The sequence below is a fragment of the Astatotilapia calliptera genome, chromosome 7, assembly GCF_900246225.1.
Source record: "Astatotilapia calliptera chromosome 7, fAstCal1.2, whole genome shotgun sequence".
Taxonomy (NCBI): Eukaryota; Metazoa; Chordata; class Actinopteri; order Cichliformes; family Cichlidae; genus Astatotilapia; species Astatotilapia calliptera.
This window is the reverse complement of record NC_039308.1, coordinates 60668179-60691780: the sequence shown is the minus strand read 5'-3', so window position 1 is coordinate 60691780 and position 23602 is coordinate 60668179. Positions and strand designations below refer to the sequence as shown.

Here is a 23602-nt window from a genome sequence, read left to right as displayed (position 1 = left end):
AATGGACTGTCATAAACCAGGAACTGATCTAGCATCTAACTCTGAGTCTGATAGTAGGCTTAGACCCACCAGGATGAGGAACCCACCTTGCTGGACCCAAGACTTTGTCATGGGAAAGTGAATGTTACTGAGTAATGTGAAATATGTTAAAAGTGTATTAGGTGACATACATCAGAATGATGAAGTCAGGTTCACATAAGAAGTCCTTGTTCAAAGGGGGAGATGTTGTGTCCACACATACTATTGCATTTGTTCTGTAGATGCATTTACCAGAAGCGCTAGAGGGCGCTAGTGAGTATGTTGTTCTGGTTGTGGTTTTGGAGAAGAAAAAAAGAAAAATAAAGAAAGGAGTCAACTCCGGTAATCCTCTGTTCCTACCTGCGTGTGTGTGTAATACTTGCTGAACTAACACCACACAACAATGTCATATCTTGCTGGAGACACTACCCTTTCCTCTTTGTCAAAGAGAAAAGAAGAAACCTTCATATGAGGACGCACTTCCTCTGTCTCTTTGAAAAATCCGCGGAGTTTCGCAATCCACAGAGCTGACCATGGAGTTGCATGCAAAGCACAATTTCTTCTTCTTGGTATCCGCTTCATTCCTCTGTGCTGTTGTTGTTGCAGATCTTCAGGGTAAGTAGGATAAAACAGTTCTTAGCAAAATGGTCTTTGTGACATCTCCTAATTTCTGTGTAATGCGTGTGTTCCTTAAACCTACATGTAGTACATGTTTTTCTTTTCCTTTTTTTGCACGAGTTGCTTTTTGAAAAACTAGTGTTTAAATCTGACAATATTAATCAATCAGTAATCAACGGTATTATGGCAGCAATAGTCATTTTAAAAGCTGATAATTAAACATCAACTTTTGTGTTCTAAGTCCAGGTGACATTTTACCTGCAAAGGCTATTCACTCTGTTCAAAGGTGAACGATAGCAAAGAACCAAGCATGTGAGACGACGGTTTTAAAAGACTGGACCGTGCAAATTTTAATTATTGTTATTATTTTCATTTTGCAAAAAAGGCTGTTTTTAAAAAAAATCTTTCTGCTGACTTCATGCTGATAAGGAATAAATTGAGTATTGCAGCGACGGTGAATAAACAGAAACAGATTTCATGGTCAACTCTGCTTCTTTTTCAGGATCACAATACACAACAAAGGAAGTTTATGGCAAAAAAAAAAATACAGAGCCATGTGAGCCAGTAGCTTTTTTAAAAAAAAATAAAAATAAAAAAAATGATGAAGTATCACAGCCCTGCGACAGACTGGCGACCTGTCCAGGGTGTACCCTGCCTCTCGCCCTATGACAGCTGGGATAGGCTCCAGCGCCCCCCGCGACCCTGAAAAGGATAAGCGGAAATGACACACTCTTCACTAGTTGGGATAGTTACAAAGCTTTCTTTTTTATGAATGAGCGATTCATGTTTTTATTGAACATTTGAAGATAATACAACACAAACTCTTGTAGAGGTTATAATGTCAGAGAGAAACATGTTTTGAAAAGACAAGCAGGTTCTAGTGATGGGATTTCCAGCTCTTTTTAGAGAACCGGCTCTTTCGGCTCGGCTCACTAAAAAGAGCCGGGTCTTTCGACTCCCAACCGGATCTTCAGATTGTTTTGTTGCTTAAATTAATTTGTTATTAACAACAATATAAAATTATGCACAGAATGAATTACTAATGTAAAAAAAAACAAACGCGGTTTTATTTATATATGTTTATAAATAAATATATACGGTGGCCCCTAGAGACAAAGCACGTACAAACTCCAAAATGCATTTCTAGCGTTAACTGAACTTCCAAAACAGAGCTACTAGATCACTAAAATTACACAATTGAAAGCATATGTGTATTGTTTGTGTATTTATACACAGGCACTCATATATATTCAAATAATTGAAAAGTAAATTTCATTTACCTGTTACTACCACACACCAAATCCGGTCGTCGGTACTTCCTGACTTGTGTAGCCAGTAGGTAACAAAAGCTCAACACTGCGCCTAGCATCCTGGAGCACTTCTGTTGTGTTTGTTACCAGCCGTCAGCTACGTAGAAAAAGATCCTGGAGTAGAAAGTAATATTAAATAAATTCTAACAACAGCTTATCAAGCTTAAACGTGCTGCTGTTGTTCAGCCGCTGGTTTCCTCTTTCTGGTGCAAAGTGGACCAAAAACAAACAAGAGAGACAGACTCGCGACAGAAAAGCCGATCAGCTGATCATTTAAGCAGTTTCACGATTGAAGTAGCAGCCGGAGAGCGAGAGGCAGTCGCTCGTTAAGCTTAACGTGGGAATGCTTTACAAACATTCAGAGATGGACTTACACACGTGCTTTACTTCTCTCGGGGATAACTTTGTCGGAGATGAAATGCCAGGTTGCTAGCGAAGCTCCAAATGCTATCCAGACCACCGACAGGTCCCGCATGCCACAGCCGCTCTATCACGTGACGCATACTGCTCCGACTGCTAATGTTCTGAGGTGAGTTACGGTGTGTTGCAAGTTTTGTGAGGTGCTTTCGTGATATTTAATGGATATTTAATTACATTTTTTATTTTTCTCCGATATCCGATCCAGTAATTTAGGTCAGTATCGGACCGATACCGATATGTAATATCGGATCAGTCCATCTCTAGTCCAGATCACACGCTGCACTGTCGTGCTACTACGTCTTTCCACTTTCGTTTCTGTTTGTGCGTGTGCAGTGTGAGAGGCTGCGTTGACACCCTCACGAGGGGCGACAGGATTTCGAACAGGTTTGATTTTCTTGTGACCATTGATGATCGGGACCTGGTTGTGAGGTGTTAGTCGCTTCTCGTTACCAAATGTATACTACACAACACACGATTAAGGCGAAATTCAGGCCCATCCCCAAAACGGTCGCACGACTGAAAAACGGCTCAAAATGGGCCAGAAATTGTACAGTGTGTGCCCAGCTTTAGTTAGCCATGAGTGCCTCCGTTGTGAAAGGGTCTTTATTCTGCTCAGTGTGACTCACAGCAATGGTCCCTGGTCAGCCCTGACTTTGTGTTAAAGTCATACTAAAGTAAAATATCTGGTGCTATACCAGATATTTCTGGTATAGCACAAAATTATCCTTTCAACAGTTATTGAAAGTTAAGAGACCTAGCTTGTATGAACCTTATGGGATATTCATATAGAGATCCTCCAGCTTCCCTTCCAGGACCTGAAGCTCAGTAAAGCACCCCTTCAAACACAATCTGTTCTCTGATTGGAATGTTAAATTTGTGATTGACATGACATTGACCAATCAGCTGAAAGAAAGAAAAATAAAGTCAAAATTCAAACTAGTAAGTTGAAACTCACACAGCCAAAGAACTTGAGCACAGAGTTCTACACATAGCTTATGGCTTTGTATCTGTAACCAGACCTTAACATAAAAAATTTGTAACTTGTGTAAATCTTTTTTACATACACACAAATTCTCATGTATAGATGCAAAAACATAAAAATTTCAGATATTTTTGTTTACAAGGTTACAAAACTCAGTTCACAACTATGCATCTGATTTAAAAATACAAAATATTTATGACCACAATTTGAGCCCTTAGGAAATAATTCTACAGGTTTACAGAAAAGCCAATTGAAAACAAGAAATAAGAAAACTAGGAATTTCCTAGGCGCACTGAGGTAACAAAAAGCAAAGAGGGTGTACAACGCGACAACGGACAGAGGAAAACACAGGGTTAAAATACACAAGGGAGTAACGAGTGAATGGGAAACAGGAGGGACACACATCTGGAACTAATCAGATATAATGAGACAAAGGGCAAGCAAAGCTCAAAACAATGAGACTATTAAAGTAAAACAGGAAACACAAGACAGGCAAGAAGACACAGACTTGACAAGGTGGCACAGCTGACTGGGAAGAGACAGGGAACATGGGACACGGGAACAGAAACTAAACACAGGTTAAGATGAAAACTGATGGAGGGAGAACTAAAATTACTGAGAGCTTGAGAAAAAGGATAACCAAAACCAAGAACAATAATAAACAAGTAATGTTAAACCAAAAAAAACCAAACACTGCCATGACAGTAAATGTGCATTATAACAGGCATGTCTCTGTAGCTGTAGCTCGATCAACAATTCTTTTTAAATATAAAGTTTTAGGTTAAGATTTTCAGTCATTTCTAATATCCTGACAGCACCTGCAGTCCACACAAAGCTCGGGAGCCTGAAAGGTGAGTATGTGAGTGTGAAAGGGAAGGAGACTGGCGTCCATGCCTACCTGGGTGTCCCATTTGCCAAGCCACCCCTTGGCCCTTCCTTGAGACTGGCTCCACCTCAGCCTGCAGAAGAATGGGAAGGAGTAAGAGATGCCACTAAACAGCCACCAATGTAAGAAATGTGAACTTCAACATACTTGGAGGAATTATTGGCTTTATTTGTAAAATTAGCATTGTCTCTCTTTAAGGTGCATTCAGTCTAAAGAAGCTGTTTTGGATCTGGTTGATAAACTCGGTGGACTGCTGGCAGAAATACCAGACATCTCTGAAGACTGTCTTTACCTCAACATTTACACTCCTGCAAAAAGAGCTAATAATGCCAAGCTCCCAGTAAGAATCTTTTGCTGTAGGTTTTGAGGGATGCCAAAACACAATCTCAGTAAAGACACCCATCTTTAGAACTCAATTGCACATTTTATCATCTAAAATGTAAACTTAAGTTTACATTACAGTTTTCTCTGTTTAAAGTTTAAATTCTTAAAGATTAGTTTTTGTAGCTTGACTGAGACTCCAAAAGATCCTCTAATCTTTGATGGAAAGCTCTTTTATTATTCTTTCTAGGTCATGGTCTGGATTCATGGTGGGGGCTTTACGCTGGGATCAGCTTCAACATATGATGGCTCTGCCTTGGCTGCTTACCAGGACGTGGTTGTGGTTCTGATCCAGTATCGCTTGGGACTTCTGGGTTTTCTCAGGTAAATAAACTCCATCCATCCATAATCTCTCCAACGGGTCGGCCCCGTGGCCTCCTCCTAGTGGAACACTGGGAGCCCAGAACTCCTCACCAAGGAGGCATCCAGGAGGCATCTAGTAGATGCCTAAACCACCTTAACTGGCTCCTTTTGATCTGGAAGAAGAGTGCTCTGAGCCCCTCCTGAATGTCCAAACTCCTCACCCCATCTCTAAGAGAGAGGCCAGTCACCCTTGGGAGAAAGCTCATTGTCACAGCACCAATCTGTCCATAAAAATTATGAACAGAATCTGTGATAAAGGGCAACCGTGGTGGAGTCCAGCACCCCCGAGGAACAATTACGATTTATTGTCAGCAATGCAAACCAAGCTCTTGCAACAGTTCTATAAGGACAGAATGAACCATGACAATGGGCCTCACACCCCCATACTACTGAAGCTTCTCACAGAAGAATACTCTGAAGGACTTAACTGAAGGCCTTCTCCAAGTCAACACAACACATGTAGGCTGCTTGGGCAAACTGCGATAGACCCTCAAATATCCTCGAGAGAACAAAGAGCTGTGTTCCGCACCCGGGAGGAGCGGGAGGAAAAGCACATTGTTCCTCCAGTACTAGCAGTTCGACTAATTGACACACTCTCTATTCCAGAACCCTGGCATAAAATTTCCTGTGGAGGATGAGGAGTGTGATCCCCATATAATTGGAACAGACTGTCTTATCCCCCCTTCTGGAAGATGGGAAGCACAACCCAGGTCTGCCAGTCTAGTGGTATGGCCCCTGATCTCCCCGCAACATTGTAGAGACGTGTCAACCAAGACAGTCCTACAATATCCATTGCCTTACAGAACTCAAGGCGAACCTCATCCACTCCAGGGGCCCTGCCACCAAGGAGTTGTTTAACTGCTTCAGTGAACTCTCCCCTGGTTAAGCATTAGGTGCCCCACTTGTCGCCAGACTCTGCTCCTGCTACAGGAGACATGTCAGTGAGAGAAAGGAGGTCCTGCTTCCTTTTGCCGCCTGACAATATCCTCAGTTGAAATCAGCAGCACTCCACCAGCACTTTACACAATGTCGGTAAAGCACCCCTTTCCCCTCCTGAGCTGCCTGATAGTGTTCCAGAATTGCTCCAATAAGATCTGAGTCTTTTTTCATGGCCTTATTAAATTCCTCTCACACAAGTTTTTACTAGACTCTCCAGAAGACTGGTTCTAGAGCCAAAGACACACCTTCAGGTGAGCCTGACTATATCTAGGCAGTATCTCTCAACCTCCCACACTAACTGAAACTTCTTCTCCGCCAGAAAGGTGACATTCCATGTCTCCATCACCAGCTTTAGTAGTGGGCATCAGTCTCCCAGGGTCTCCATCCTTGATCGCCACTGGCACACACTGTACCCAACCCCTACGGTGCCTCCCATCTCCCTTGTTCAAGCATTGGGGCCATAGTAACCCTTTCCCAGGCCTGGTAAATTGTTCCCTCGATGTTGGACCCATGGAAATATAAATGAACTCAAGTTATGAAAGTAGAACATACTATGGTTTTGTTTTTCTGTGTTTTTATCTGATTTTATAAGACAAAAAATTGAAAGTTTGCTTTATTTATCACAAGGTATAAACATAGCTTGGTAAATTTTTTACTGCCTTACCGTGTCACTCAGCTTCAGCAAATATGTGGAAGTGGCATATGCAGCTACTGCCCAACTGGACAAACAGAATGCAAAAGTGGTTTTCAGAATCCTCTACTAGCTGCTGTCAATAACACATGAATAGAAGTGTCTTGTAAAAAGATGTTTCAATCAGGGAAAATACATTATAAAAATAACATTTTGTTCTATCAGCACTGGAGATGAGCACATTTCAGGGAACTTTGGCCTCCTGGACCAGGTTGAAGCTCTCAAGTGGATCCAGCAGCACATTCACAACTTTGGAGGAGACCCAGGATTAGTTACCATATTTGGAGAGTCTGCTGGTGGAGTGAGCGTGTCTCTTCTGGTAATCTACAGTCAAAGGAACTTTAAAAAAACCTTTTCACTCTAGAACAAAAATTAATATGTGATGTGTTACTTGAATCACCAGCTCCTGTCACCACTGTCTGATGGGCTGTTTCACCGTGCTATTGCTGAGAGTGGCACAGCTGCAATGAATGTACTTGTGGCAAATGATCCTCTACCAATGGCGCAGGTTAATTATCCATATTCTTCCTTTTTTGGAGGGTTAAAAACATTTTTGTTGCAGAATAATGAGAATATTAAAATGGAATTGTTTTGACAAATATTTGCCATTTCACCTCAGGCAATTGCAAACGCATCTGGCTGCAGTCTCAAAAGCACAAAGAAGATCAGTGACTGCATGAGAAACCTTGATATTGATACTATAGTGGGTTTTACACAGGTGAGGTAATGGGTGCAAACATGATAGAGAATGATTATTATGTCTTCTACAATATTTCTTTGAAGCCTTTGATTTCTCCCTCAGCTCTGTTCATGCTATCACATCTTTTACTTTTGTATATTTAATTCTCTCAAGGATCCAAATTTGAGATTTCAAGTAAATGTTGATGGACATTTCCTGACTAAACCTGTGGATGAGCTGTTTCGTAAACATGAACTCCATGCTGTTCCATTCATGACTGGTGTCAATAATGATGAAGGTGGATGGATACTTGTATCAGTAAGTGTTGCAGAAACTTCTGAATAAAGATCTCAATATAATTTTAAAATTGCAAAACAACAGCAAAGATAAAAAGTAATTTGGCTTGGTATTTCCTCAGTTTTTTGCTCCCCAAAACTGGACAGAAGGACTAGATCGGGAATTTCTTTTGAACATGGTTTCCTTCTTCTACCCCGACGTAAGGCAGACACCACTTGATGTTACAATATTACTGTCCCCGACCTGCTCGAGCTTCTTTGATTGATGTGCTGCTTATTTCTTTAAGCCTGAAGCAGCATTTCTCAGAGATGTGATAGCTGATGAATATATCGGAAATGGTGACGACCGTGTGAAAAACAGAGATGGGTACACTGAGATGCTTGGAGATTTGTTTTTCACCATTCCAGCGATCAAAGCTGCTAATGCTCACAGAGGTAATTTAATTTGTTTAATAAAAGATTATACAAATCTGCCTAAAACCCAACACTTGATGTTTACTGTGACACACTTTCATTAACAAATATCACACACATTCATCAAATTCCAGATGCAGGCGCTCCTGTATACCTGTATGAGTACCAACATCCTCCCAAATTCCTGCAGCAGAAAAGGCCGAGCTTTGTCAGGACTGACCACGGAGATGAAATTTTTACAGTTTTGGGATTTTGCTTCACAACTTCCCATGTTAGGTTACCCGGTAAGATAACATAGAAATCTGCCTTAGTGCTCGATCTGTTTTGTTTTCCAAGTGTGAAAAATATGTTTTGCAACATGATCGTTTTAGATCCGTGCCCTGAGGATGAGGAACAGTTGAGCAAGATCATGATGAGCTACTGGGGGAACTTTGCTCGCACAGGGTAGGAATTTCCAACTGTTGTAAATTTCACACTTCACACTTTTAATAACTGAATGGTAAATGGTAAATGTCCTGTATTTATATAGCGCTTTACTAGTCCCCAAGGACCCCAAAGCGCTTTACACATCCAGTCATCCACCCATTCAGACACACATTCACACACTGGTGATGGCAAGCTACATTGTAGCCACAGCCACCCTGGGGCGTACTGACAGAGGCGAACTTAATAACAAATGTATATGTGTTTAGATCTCCTGATGGGCACAACCTTGTCCACTGGCCAAAGTATGGAGCAGAAGAAAAGTACCTGGCGATTGGTTTAAAAAAGCAGGTAACTGCTCAGCACCTGAAGAAGGAGCGCTTTGTCTTCCTGACTCAGACCGTCCCAGAGAAGATCAAACAGCATGAGGAAAATGCAGAACGCAGCGAGCTGTAGAAAACTCACATCTGGTCTCTGCTCCATCAATTTTAAAGTAATTACACTAAACCATAATTCCCTTATCTAAAGGTCTTGTGAAGATTATCCATATTCTAATATTAAATTAATATTTTGTTTTTTTCTTTTGTTTCTTTTAGTTGAATCCAGGGTATCAGGATATTTTAAATCAAGCGCTGTAAACATAGGTTTTGTAAAACATTTATAAAATAAAAAGATTTGATTAACCAATTTTGCAGCATTTTGTTTGTCTGTGACCTGTGCTAGTATTAACTGCAAACTTAGCACTCCATTCCCTAGAATATACTTTCAGATGCAACATGCCTTTTTTTCATGTTTTAATTCTAACATTTCATGTTGTGTACATTCAACCTTCCGAAGTCCTCTTAAGCAACTGTGTCAACACCTCTGTATCTGTGTGGGTCATGAGAAATGCAATGCAAACAAAAACAACTGCACTTGTATTAATTACTGTATCATAGTTCAAGAGCCTGTGCACAACATGTGCTCAAATCAGTAAACTTGTAACCAAATTCACATTTTGAGCTTTTCAGACAGGCCGACGAAAAAAAAGGATTGCAAGAAAAAGTTGTGAATTTGTGAATTACGATAGTGGCAAAGTACGCAGGACATCCGAAGCAGAAAGTGTTCTGGAGTGAGACCTGGAGTGAACCTAAAGTTTAGACTCTAGAATGGACTTTAGTCCTGTGATGGTTTGGCTGAATAACGTCATATCTGCTGCAGAAACTACCCTTTCCTCTTTGTGAAAGAGAAAAGGAGAAAACTTCATAAGCGGACATACTTCCTCTTCTTGGCTCTGCGCTCAATTATTGGGAAATCTGCAGAGTTTCGCAATCCACAGAGCCAACCATGAAGCTGCATGCAAAGCAGTCTTTCTTCTTCTTAATATCATTTTTATTCATCTATGTTGTTGCAGATCTTCAGGGTAAGTAGGATAAAGCAGTTCTTAGCAAAACGGTCTTTGTGACATCACCTAATTTCTGTGTAATGCGTGTGTTCCTTAAACTTACATGTAGTACATGTTTTTCTTTTCCTTTTTTTGCACGAGTTGCTTTTTGAAAAACTAGTGTTTAAATCTGACAATATTAATCAATCAGTAATCAACGGTATTATGGCAGCAATAGTCATTTTAAAAGCTGATAATTAAACATCAACTTTTGTGTTCTAAGTCCAGGTGACTTCTTACCTGCAAAGGCTATTCACTCTGTTCAAAGGTGAATGATAGCAAAGAACCAAGCATGTGAGACGATTGTAGGTCAAATGTTTTAGAAGGACAGGTTGCAATTAATCAGACTTTGTTTTGTTTAAATTGGACCGTACAATTTTTAATTATTTTTATTTTTATTATTTTTCTTTGGCAAAAAAAGCTGTTTAAAAACAAACAAACAATATTTTTTGCTAACTTTATGCCGATAAGGAGTAAATGGAGTATTGCTGTGATTGTGAATAAACAGAAACAGATTTCTGCAGATTTCAACTCTGCTTCTTTACCAGGGTCACTGTAGACGCAACACACATCAAAGGAAGTCTATGGCAAAACAAAAAACCAGAGCCGTGTGAGCAAGTAGCTTTTTTAAAAAAATAAATAAATGATGAAGTATCACACTTGGTCAGATCATTTAAACCACTTAAACAAACAAAAAATAATAGTAATAAAAATGGTCATGTAGTTTAAATGCCAATGTACAGCTGTGTGTCAGGATGTAGGACCTAAACACAGCACTCAAGCACGAGATGTTAACTGAAAACGGCAGCTTTATTGCTGGATATAATTCTATGCTTTTACAGAAAACCAAACTGAAAACAAGGAATCAGAAATAAGAAAATAAAACCAAAAAACTAAGGAACAAGGAAACTAATGGCTTAAAGCAGCAAACAGAGAACTAGGAATTTCCTAGGAGCATTGGTGTAACACACAGCAAAGAGTGTGTACGACGCAAAAACGGACAGAGGAAAAAACAGGGCTAAAATACACAAGGGAGTAATAAGGGAACTGACAACAGGAGGGACACCCAGCTTGAACTAATCAAACATAATGAGACAAAGGGCAAGCAAAATGAAAACACTGAACACCAGACACCAGACTATCAAAGTAACAGGCATGTCTCTGTAGCTTGAGCTCGATTAACATAATCCACCAAATGGTGTGCATCAAAAATGTAAAAATCAGAATTTAAATAATCAATAATGACAGGAATTACATAGTCCACAGCAAAATGTGACTTTTTATTGTTTGTTTTTGACAACAAGCTGTAGACAGCAATCAGATATTGCATGTTTTGAGAAAAGTACTTTTCACGGGAAATTTTATTTAAATATAAAGTTTTATGTGAAGATTTTCAGTCATTTCTAATATCCTGACAGCACCTGCAGTCCACACAAAGCTCGGGAGCCTGAAAGGTGAGTATGTGAGTGTGAAAGGGAAGGAGACTGGCGTCCATGCATACCTGGGTGTCCCATTTGCCAAGCCACCCCTTGGCCCTTCCTTGAGACTGGCTCCACCTCAGCCTGCAGAAAGATGGGAAGGAGCAAGAGATGCCACTAAACAGCCACCAATGTAAGAAATGTGAACTTCAACATACTTGGAGGAATTATTGGCTTTATTTGTAAAATTAGCATTGTCTCTCTTTAAGGTGCATTCAGTCTAAAGAAGCTGTTTTGGATATGCTTAATAAACTCGGTGCACTGCTGGCAGAAGTACACACTCAGAAATTAAAGTACAGAAATGTACCTATAAGGGTACAATGGCTTGTCACTGGGGTGGTACCCTCTAAGGTACCGTTCTGTACCCTAAACTGTGGGTACTGATTTGTACCCTTGTAATTTGTACCTTTTACACGTCAAACCTGTACTTTAAAGGGCAAAGTTGTACCCTTAGTATAAAGTACAAAAAAGAACCCTTAAAAGGAGTACAAAAATGTCTTTCTACAGGTTCAGTATCTACACACAGATTTCCTATATTTTTCCTCTCAAGATTTGAAAAATTGAAGATACAAAGTCAAAAATACTTGTCACATTTATTACCTTCTTAAATACATTGCTTAACTGTTACATACAAACTGTTATCAACACAGTATGTGTCATAAGCTGCAACATCAATTTCCTGTCCAGGTTTTAGCAACGTCCATTCACTATCAACTCTAACACTGTATGAATGAAAATGGTTGTCATATAACAGAGGAATGAGAATTTTTCCACAAAAGACCCACATTGTGTCAATATTAACACAACACCTGTTCTCTGTGTTTCCTATACACATGTCGTCTGAAAGATTCATATTTTTTGAAGGAAGAACAGCAGTCACTGAGTCCACAGGTTATATCAAAATTGGCATCACCTATGTGCTGAATAAGCTTTGTCAAACTAAAGGTTCTTCTGCCACATTTGGAGCACTGATATGGCTGAGGCATGGTGGTCAATACAGAAGATTTATTTGTCTGGTGACTGTGATTGGTAGAGGCCGGTCCTCACCCTCATCTATTTTCACAATGTACTTTTGGAGAAAAATCAGGGTGTTCTTCAGATGTTTTGGGTAAGCAAGGTTGAAGACAAAATACAAGCAGAAAGAAGAGATGATTGCTTCAAAAATACACGAGCTTCTGCACACTTCACTGCCATCCAACTTCACAATGTTTGGAGCGCTTCTGGAGAACACTGGTTTCCAGTCTTCATGAAGTAGCTGAACAGTTGGATAGGGGGTTTTAGGATAAACCTTTGAAGTCAAAAGAGAAGGTAGAGGAAAGCAATATCTTAGTCTCTTAACAAAAGATACATTTGTTTTCCTTTTATATAGACTAAATATTTTAATACACACACCTCTCCAAGTATGACAAAGAGATCCAGTTTCTCCTTGAAGACGTATGGCAGGAATAAAAGTGCAGCCCTTGTGTCAAGATCTGCCAAACAAACAACAAAACACAAGATCACCCATGCATTTTATCTGGCATTTCCAGTTACCTATAAAAATTATATAAAATGGAAGCCTTGAAGTTAAAAAAAAAAAAAAAAAAAAAAGCAAATACCTGGTAGGTCATCAGTGAGAGCCTCCTCTCTTGCATCAAGGTAGAGCTGGTAGAGTGGGGTTTTCCCTCGTGTAACGTCAATCACCTTTGCTGCAACACATGAGAGCCCTTCACGAAATCGCTGGCTTACATTACCCGTTGTTGGTTAATTAATTTTCAGTACAAAATAACAGTGTATGAAAATGAAATAATCTAAAGTTGATATTAATTATGTATGGTGCTGCATAATTATTTTTTTATAGAATTTAACAACAATACTGTAAGAAGTTACATGAACATAAAAAAAAAAAGGAAAGAGGGACAGATGAAGAAAACAAGGTCAAGGGCAAATAAAATTTACTACTATAAACATGTTAAATGTGACAGCTATTTCCAAGTTCAATTCAGCTTTCTGACTTACACCAGTAGGCATCCCTAAGAAGGGGTACTTCTTCAACACATCCTCCACAGGCATACCATTTGCAATTTCTTTCTGCCGCCAAGCAAACGTTTGCTGCATATGGTTATGAACCACCATGGTATCTGGTTGCATCTTCTGATATTGGCACTGTAAGACCTTTAAGTGGGCGTCTATGGATAATAAATCCTCTCCTTGGACGCATGGTCCCTTGAAAGAAAGCAAGAGTGAGAAGAGAAAGTCAAAACAGATTAGAAACCCAACATAAGACTAAATATACAATTAGAGCTGACACGATCTGTGCATCACAAAGAACTCGTATCGGTTAAAGTCTCAAAGTATTTTCATTGCTGTGAAAACAGTTAAGTGTTTGTTTTTATTGCATGAATTGAAGTATAAAACACTACAGTAACAATACATATGGTAGAAACAATGATCATATTAACTAAATCCTAAAAGTGCATAACGGCCAACATGTATGTTTCAGACATACTAACTTCATTATAAATAAGAAAATACCTTATTGAAGTTGACGAAGTAGATGGTTGCCAGTCTTCTGGAGAGACAGTCTGTAGAGTCAGCGTCACTGAAGATTCCTTCATCCTTGACACAAATTGGTTGAATTTAACCTGCTTTTTGAAGGATCCTTGGAAAAGGTATGCAACCATAGTCTCAGTAAGACCGCAGTCAACTGTGTCACCATCAACCTCATTGTCTGCAAGATAAATGGTAGTACAAACTCTAAATTCCATGTAAGAATATTTATCACCACATTTTTACATGGGTAAAAACCGTGTATCACACACATTAAAACCTTTTGTAATACTTCTTTCAGTTCAAAGAAATATTCATTAAAAAAAAATAAGTAAATTAAATAAAATAAACCAAATCTTTAGAGTGAATCCTCTCGATATGCAAAGTTTTCATTTTTAAATTTAGATGTTTGTTTGGGACTACTGGACACAGGAGAGCAGAGTCTGAGCATGCTTTTGTGCCCTTTCAAGTTTGGAAGAAAAAAAAAGACTAGAATGCTGTAATTTGTTAATATTCACTACTAAGGTGACTCCTTTCTCCAGATTTCCGACAGTTTCTGCCGTCTGTTCTTTCAGACCGATTACTTATAGCGATAACACCCGGAGGACCGTATTACAAGCTCCGATTACATGCTGAAAAAGTTCCCACATTGCTTAAAACGCGACTATCAAACCCCAGCTGCGACACCCTTGTTATATTTTAAACAAGTGCGGCGTCAAGATATTTCCTTTAGACGTTATATTCAGCCGCCCATGTGTGTTGATGGCCTTGGAATGGATGTAAAAACGTGATTTTATTAAACCATTAATACACTAACGGTAAACTGCATTCAGCTACCAGGGAATCAAATTTTGCGCCGTTCCGCTGCGCAGGGGTTACCGAACCTATAGACTGTGGCTGAACCACATATATAAGTTCAAACTTATACAAATACTATGTGTACACATTTTTCAGAACTGTGACCTCAACTTTACACATGAAACGTTTGTAAAAACGTTTGTAAAAAGACATAATTTGAGCTAAGAGAGTGCCGAAACTAGCTAAATTGCTAATATACGTTAAGCTAGGCTAAACCAATAATTAGTAATTATGCTACATTTTTCTTTAAATAAAACTTACCTCTGAAACGCTGAGCTTCAGCTTCGGTGACATCTAAGCCCCACTCTTGTATTTTTGTTAAGAGTTCCTCGGACAAGTTCGTAATTCATCTCCCTCCGTTGATAAAACAAAATGGCACCTGCTGCATTTACAGAAAGTTCTAGAATCCACCAGCTATTCGTTGAGTTTCTTCTTCTACTTTTTGTTTGATGTTGTGAGGATGGGCTCAACTCGCACTCCGAGTTCAATAAGGGTGCTTTTTTTTAAGGGTGCTTTTTGTCAAAAATAATAAAAATAAAAAAACTCTAATCAAAAAGTGCTTAATCAACCTGTACTTTATCTTTTGAAAGAATGGGTACAAATAAGTACTTTTCACAATTAAGGAACATGTATGTACCTTTCAGACACTAAAAAAGGTACAGATAGTTACCCCGAGGTCCAATATTTGTCCTTAGACTGTATTAATGTCATTTTTGTACCTTGGGGCACAGTAATGTACCCCTTCCGTACCCCTATTTCTGACTGTGTACCAGACATCTCTGAAGACTGTCTTTACCTCAACATTTACACTCCTGCAAACAGAGCTAAAAATGCCAAGCTCCCAGTAAGAATCTTTTGCTGTAGGTTTTGAGGGATGCCTAAACACAATCTCAGTAAAGACACCCATCTTTAGAACTCAATTGTACATTTTATCATCTAAAATGTAAACTTAAATGTTCTTGTCCGTTTAAAGTTTAAATTCTTAAAGATTAGTTATTGTAGCTTGACTGAGACTCCAAAAGATCCTCTTATCTTTGATGGAAAGCTCTTTTATTATTCTTTCTAGGTCATGGTCTCAATCCATGGTGGGGGCTTTACGCTGGGATCAGCTTCAACATATGATGGCTCTGCCTTGGCTGCTTACCAAGAAGTGGTTGTGGTTCTGATCCAGTATCGCTTGGGAATTCTGGGTTTTCTCAGGTAAATAAACTCCATCCATCCATAATCTCTCCAACGGGTTGCCCCCAGCTGCCTTCTTCCAGTGGAACACTGGGAGCCCAGAACTCCTCACCAAGGAGGTGTCCAGGAGGCATCTAGTCAAATGCCTAAACCACCTTAACTGGCTCCTTTTGATCTGGAAGAAGAGTGCTCCTAGTCCATCCTGAATGGCCAAACTCCTCATGCCATCTCTAAGAGAGAGGGCAGCCACCCTTGGGAGAAAGCTCATTGTCACAGCACCAATCTGTCCATAAAAATTATGAACAGAATCTGTGATAAAGGGCAACCCTGGTGGAGTCCAGCACCCCCGAGGAACAATTACGATTTATTGTCAGCAATGCAAACCAAGCTCTTGCAACAGTTGTATAAGGACAGAATGAACCATGACAATGGGCCTCACGCCCCCATATTACTGAAGCATCTCACAGAAGAATACTCTGAAGGACTTAACTGAAGGCCTTCTCCAAGTCAACACAACCAATGTAGGCTGGTTGGGCGAACTGCGATAGACCCTCAAATATCCTCGAGACGATAGAGAGCTGTGTTCCGCACCCAGTAGAAAAACCACATTGTTCCTACAGTTCTAGCAGTTCAACTAGCTGACAAACTCTCTATTCCAGTACCCTGGCATTGAATTTCCTCTGAAGGCCGAGTAGTTTGATCCCTATATACAGTAGCTGGAGCACACTCCAGTCCCCCTTATGGAAGATGGGAAGCACAATTCCAGTCTGCCAATCCAGAGGTACAGCCCCTGATCTCCACGCAGCATTGTAGAGGCGTCTCAACTAAGACAGTCCTACAATATCCATAGCCGTAAGGAACTCAGGACGACCCTCATCCATTCCAGGGGTCCTGCCACCAAGGACATGTTTAACTGCCTCAGTGCCCCACTTGTCCCCAGACTTTACTTCTGCTATGGACGACTTGTCAGTATTCCTTTCACCCCCGACAATATCGTCAGTTGAAGTCAGCAGCACTCCACCTGCAATTTACACAGTGTCGGTAACGCACCCCTTTCCCCTCCTGAGCTGCCTGATAGTGTTCCAGAGGCTAACAAAACCTAATAGGACTTCTTCAGCGCGATGACTCCCTTCAACTCTGGTAAACACTGTCTAGTTCTGGGGTTAGCACCATGACAGGCACCAAGCCCCTTCAAATCAAATCAAATCAAATCAAATCACTTTTATTGTCACATCACATGTGCAGGTACATTGGTACAGTACATGTGAGTGAAATTCTTGTGTGCGAGCTTCACAAGCAACAGAGTTGTGCAAAATACAATAATGTAAACAAGCAAAATACAAGAATGGCTACATCTGAAACTAATAAATATATGTACAATATATAATAGTATATGCATTTCTGGATGTGTATACTAAATATTTTTCTACGTGTGTGTGTGTGTGTATACACATATTTTACAAATTAAATAGAGTAAACAATAAATAAAATATATAAAAATATACAGAGTTGAGACATGTGCAAAACAGTGGCATTACTGTACAGTATGGAGTGCATAATGTTAAAGTTCCAGTAGTGAAGCTGAGGTGTCTATGACGTGTTCAGCAGTCTGATGGCCTGGTGGAAGAAGCTGTCTCTCAGTCTGCTGGTACGGGACCGGGGCCTTGTCAGGTGTTCCCAGCGCACCCTCACTATACATTTGGGTGGTTCAGGTCTGTCCACCGTCATCCCCATGTGATCCAACTCACCACGAGATAGTGATCATTTGACAGTTAAGCACCTCCCTTTACCAAAGTGCCGAGAACATTCGCCCGCATATCTGATGATATGATTACAAATTTGATCATTGACCTGCAGCCTAGGCTTTCCTGGTGCAACCTGTAATTACATACACTCTTATATTTGAAGATGGTGTTCATTATGGAGAAACTGTGGTCCAGTAACAGAACACCACTTGGTTTTGTGTTAGGCAGGCTGTTTCTCCCACTCACGTCCCTCCAGGTGTTAGTAGACACACGTGTTGAGGTCTCCCAGTAGTATGACAGAGTCCCCCAGTTGGAGCACTCTCAAGCACCCCACCCAGGGACTCCAATAATGCCAGGTACTCTGAAATGTTGTTCAGCGCATGGGGGCAGATGATAGACAGTACCCATTCCCCAACCCAAATGTGCAGGGAACAAACCATTTCATCCACCGGGAAATCCTCAACGTGCAGGCAGCAAGCCAAGGGGATACCAGGATACCCACCCCAGCCCGAAGCTTCTCACCAAGGGCATGTCCAGACTGGGAAAGACTCCAGCCCCTCTCCAGGAGACTGGTTCTAGAGCCAAAGACACGCCTTCAGGTGAGCCTGACTATATCTAGCCAGTACCTCTCAACCTCCCACACTAGCTGAAACTTCTTCCCCACCAGAAAGGTGACATTCCATGTCTCTATCACCAGCTTCAGTAGTGGGCATCAGTCTCCCAGGGTCTCCATCCTTGGCACACACTGTAACCAACCCCTACGGTGCCTCCCATCTCCCTTGTTCAGGCAGTAGGGCCCCAGTCTTCCCAGGTCTGGTAAATTGTTCCCTCGATGTTGGACCCATGGAAATGTAAATGAACTCAAGTTATCAAAGTAGAACATACTATGGTTTTGTTTTTCTTCTTTTTTATCTGATTTTATAAGATAAAAAATTGAAAGTTGGCTTTATTTATCACGAGGTACAAACATCCATCCATCCATTCGCTTCCGCTTATCCTTTTCAGGGTCGCGGGGGGCGCTGGAGCCTATCCCAGCTGTCATAGGGCGAGAGGCGGGGTACCCCCTGGACAGGTCACCAGTCTATTGCAGGGCTAACGCACAGGGACAGACAACCATTCATGCTCACATTCACTTGCACATTCACACCTAGTGGCAATTTGGATTATCCAATTAACCTATCCCCACAAACTGCATGTCTTTGGCCGGTGGGAGGAAGCCGGTATAGAGTGCATGTTGGCCTAAAGCTATGTTTATAGGTATAAACATAGCTTGGTAAATTTTTTACTACCTTACCATATCACTCAGCTTCAGCAAATGTGTGGAAGTGGCATATGCAGCTACTGTCCAACTGGACAAATAGAATGCAAGAGTGGTTTTCAGAATCCTGGCTCTATTAGCCCTGTCAATAACACATGAATAGAAGTGTCTTGTAAAAAGATGTTTCAATAAGGAAAAATACATTATAAAAATAACATTTTGTTCTATCAGCACTGGAGATTAGCACATTTCAGGGAACTTTGGCCTGCTGGACCAGGTTGAAGCTCTCAAGTGGATCCAGCAGCACATTCACAACTTTGGAGGAGACCCAGGATTAGTTACCATATTTGGAGAGTCTGCTGGTGGAGTGAGCGTGTCTCTTCTGGTAATCTACAGCTTAAATGAACTTTAAATAAACCTTTTCACTCTAGAACAAAAATTAATATTTGATGTGTTACTTGAATCATCAGCTCCTGTCACCACTGTCTGATGGGCTGTTTCACCGTGCTATTGCTGAGAGTGGCACAGCTGCAATGAATGTATTTGTGGCAAATGATCCTCTACCAATGGCGCAGGTTAATTATCCATATTCTTCCTTTTTTGGAGGGTTAAACATTTTTGTTGCAGAATAATGAGAATATTAAAATGGATTTGTTTTTGAAGAATATTTGCCATTTCACCTCAGGCAATTGCAAACGCATCTGGCTGCAGTCTCGAAAGCACAAAGAAGATCAGTGACTGCATGAGAAACCTTGATATTGATACTATAGTGGGTTTTACACAGGTGAGGTAATGGGTGCAAACATGATAGAGAATGATTATTATGTCTTCTACAATATTTCTTTGAAGCCTTTGATTTCTCCCTCAGCTCTGTTCATGCTATCACACCTTTTACTTTTGTATATTTAATTCTCTCAAGGATCCAAATTTGAGAATTCAAGTAAATGTTGATGGACATTTCCTGACTAAACCTGTGGATGAGCTGTTTCGTAAACATGAACTCCATGCTGTTCCATTCATGACTGGTGTCAATAATGATGAAGGTGGATGGATGCTTGCATCAGTAAGTGTCACAGGAACATGTAAATAAAAAGCTCCATGATCTCAATGTAGTTTGTTGTTGTTTTGTAATGTTGAAAAAAAAGTAATTTGGCTTGGTATTTCCTTAGTTTTTTGCTCCCCAAAACTGGACAGAAGGACTAGATCGGGAATTTCTTTTGAACATGGTTTCCTTCTTCTACCCCGACGTAAGGCAGACACTACTTGATGTTACAATATTACTGTCCCCGACCTGCTCGAGCTTCTTTGACTGATGTGTTGCTTATTTCTTTAAGCCTAAAGCAGCATTTATCAGAGATGTGATAGCTGATGAATATATTGGAAATGGTGACGACCGTGTGAAAAACAGAGATGGGTACACTGAGATGCTTGGAGATTTGTTTTTCACCATTCCAGCGATTAAAGCTGCTAATGCTCACAGAGGTAATTTAATTTGTTTAATGAAAGATTATACAAATCTGTTTAAAACCCAACACTTGATGTTTACTGTGACACACTTTCATTAACAAATATCACACACATTCATCTAATTCCAGATGCAGGCGCTCCTGTATACCTGTATGAGTACCAACATCCTCCCAAATTCCTGCAGCAGAAAAGGCCAAGCTTTGTCGGGACTGACCACGGAGATGAAATTTTTACAGTTTTGGGATTTTGCTTCACAACTTCCCATGTTAGGTTACCCGGTAAGATAACATAGAAATCTGCCTTAGTGCTAGATCTGTTTTGTTTTCCAAGTGTGAAAAATATGTTTTGCAACATGATCGTTTTAGATCCGTGCCCTGAGGATGAGGAACAGTTGAGCAAGATCATGATGAGCTACTGGGGGAACTTTGCTCGCACAGGGTAGGAATTTCCAACTGTTGTAAATTTCACACTTCACACTTTTAATAACTGAATGGTAAATGGTAAATGTCCTGTATTTATATAGCGCTTTACTAGTCCCCAAGGACCCCAAAGCGCTTTACACATCCAGTCATCCACCCATTCAGACACACATTCACACACTGGTGATGGCAAGCTACATTGTAGCCACAGCCACCCTGGGGCGTACTGACAGAGGCGAACTTAATAACAAATGTATATGTGTTTAGATCTCCTGATGGGCAAAACCTTGTCCACTGGCCAAAGTATGGAGCAGAAGAAAAGTACCTGGCGATTGGTTTAAAAAAGCAGGTAACTGCTCAGCACCTGAAGAAGGAGCGCTTTGTCTTCCTGACTCAGACCGTCCCAGAGAAGATCAAACAGCATGAGGAAAATGCAGAACGCAGCGAGCTGTAGAAAACTCACATCTGGTCTCTGCTCCATCAATTTTTTAAAATAATTAGAATAAATCATAATTCATTTAGCGACCATTCTTTACACATGAAATATTAGTTACAGTGAACAACACTTTTTGGTAAAACATTTGGTGTTACCTTGATCATTTCCATTCTAACATATATTTTTTAGAATCCATGATTGTGTTCTTTAAAAGCGCTATTCTCACCTTTCCACAAAACCCACGTCTCCCGTTTATAACCAGCACTGTAAACATAGGGTATGTCAAATAATCCTCGTTAATGACAAGAGCAGTTTTTGTATAGTTTAAGACATTGATCATCGATAAACGAATGCAACTGTTTTTACTTCACTATAATCAAAGTGTAATTGTGGAAGTGAAAGAAAATAGTAGATAAAAGGTTGCTAGTTGAGAGCAGCTGTCATAACATAAAAAAAACCTTGTTAAAATAAACAGATGTGACATCCTGGTTCTTTTCAGTTTTTATTTTTTTCTCATAAGAGGTGTTTAAGTTAACTGCTGTGATGACCCTTTGTGACACCAGCCAAAAAGAGCCTCCTATTAGTAAAGCTGCATTGTAATTGTAGGCCAACATGCACTCTATAAATTTTGTGCCCCTTGATGAAATCTGGATTATATGCCCTATAGTTTAGGTATATTATTCTACTGCAGTACTCATCTTAACTTCATGCCTTGATAAAACTTTAGGTGTTGTGATTAGCTTACATGTTTTCATGGCTGATGCAAAACTGCTTTTCATCTTTACACCTATCCTACTCATATAGGAGTGGATGTTTCTTTTACACAGCACAGTGATTGTGCTAGTGATTAACATTAAGCACTATGATTGGTGAATGGTGATGCTGGCAGGTCGCCTGTTAGGCATTACCTCTACTAACAGTGTTTGTATTTTATGTGTATTTTTGATAAAATTGTCTGGAATGAAATATATTTCAGTAGTGCATTTAAGAAATCTGAGCAGTTGTTTAGCTATGGGGATTTTATGCGTATTTCTAGTGTTACCTGATAACTTAGCATTCCATCTCTTAAAATATGTTAATCTTTTGGGTTGGTATTGGTACTAATTTAAAAATATATACCTCAAACGTGCACTATGAAAAATGTCTGAATATTTTTGTGTTGGCTGTCATGTCTTTTCTGTACATATTTTATATATTTTATAGCACATTTAAACAGCAGAGGTTGACCCAAAGTGTTTTAAAGACCGGCACATTTACATTACAATGTATTTACGTGAAAAACTGAAAGATGTGTTTTGCTGCGAAAAGTAAAAATCACAGTGATTTAATGGTCATTAAACTGGTTTCAAAATTTGGCAAACGGATAATGACTCGCTGCTCTCGTCTACATAACCTCACTTTATTGGTTAAAAGTATTGGTATTGATACAGCTCAATCTGCCTCCACGCGTCTGCTTTTGGATACTGCTTCCCTCAACACGCAGCCGTCTGCGTAACCTACAGGCAACGACACTGACTGACTTGACAGCAGTGGGACAGACAGTTTGCTGTACTTTGATCGCTTTTTGCTGTGCCTTAAAATCAGTGCAATCCAGTTACACCCCGCAGGATACAGTACATGCGCTTACAAGGAGACTGCTTCATATGAGGAAGCCCTACTTCTCTTGGCTTTTCTCTCACTTTTTGCACAATCGTGTGTCGTAATCTGCCCCAACACCACCATGACGTGCCATGCCAGGCAGACTTTTTGCTCTCTAATGCCAGTTTTATTTCTCTGTGTTGCTGCAGACCTGGACGGTGAGTAAGAGGAAACACTTCTTTGAACATTGACATTCGTGCTTTTGCGTTTGTTGATCTATAGAGCACATTTCATTCATAATGATGTAAATCCAAGCCCATCATGTATTCATGATTTGAATCCTGGGTTGTGCGAAATCCTAGAAATACACCTTAGACAAAGTGAATCTGTGAACTAAGGTGTAGGTCTGTTAGGTTATGTTGTGGTGATCGTCGGGTTGGGGGATTTGTGTTCATACTGGAGTTCAAAATTAAAAGCAATGGAAGATGGACAAGAAAAGTTCAAAGCCATCAAGTCCCCAGTTTAGAAAAAAGAGAAAAGAAGAGGAGGAGAAACGAGCAAAAGATGCAGGTAAGCAGGCTAGGACCGCCACTGCATCTATACCAGGGGTGGGCATGGTGTCCCTGCAGGTTTTAGATGCGTCCTCGAACCAACACAGCTGATTTAAATGGCTCCTCAACGTGTCCCGAAGTTCTCCAGAGGCCTGGTAACGATCATGTGATTCAGGTGTGTTGACCCAAGGTGAGATCTAAAACCTGCAGGGACTCCGGCCCTCGTGGACTGAGATTGCCCACCCCTGTCGACCTTTTTTT

General features: G+C 40.3%; 1 protein-coding gene and 1 pseudogene across 1 annotated transcript; both read left to right on the top strand.

Annotated features, from left to right (window-relative positions):
- The first annotated feature begins 360 nt into the window (after positions 1-360).
- On the top strand, positions 361-9107 carry LOC113026989 (fatty acyl-CoA hydrolase precursor, medium chain-like). The gene is made up of 14 exons (XM_026176356.1): positions 361-633; positions 4164-4356; positions 4433-4574; positions 4806-4939; positions 6774-6927; positions 7012-7116; positions 7228-7326; positions 7462-7605; positions 7706-7783; positions 7871-8018; positions 8132-8281; positions 8369-8441; positions 8690-8913; positions 9017-9107. Exons 1-13 carry the CDS (start codon positions 552-554, stop codon positions 8874-8876), a joined length of 1689 nt encoding a protein of 562 aa, XP_026032141.1. The 5' UTR covers positions 361-551; the 3' UTR covers positions 8877-8913; positions 9017-9107.
- A 2117-nt stretch (positions 9108-11224) lies between these two features.
- On the top strand, positions 11225-22178 carry LOC113027006 (liver carboxylesterase 4-like; annotated as a pseudogene).
- The last annotated feature ends 1424 nt before the right edge of the window (positions 22179-23602 follow it).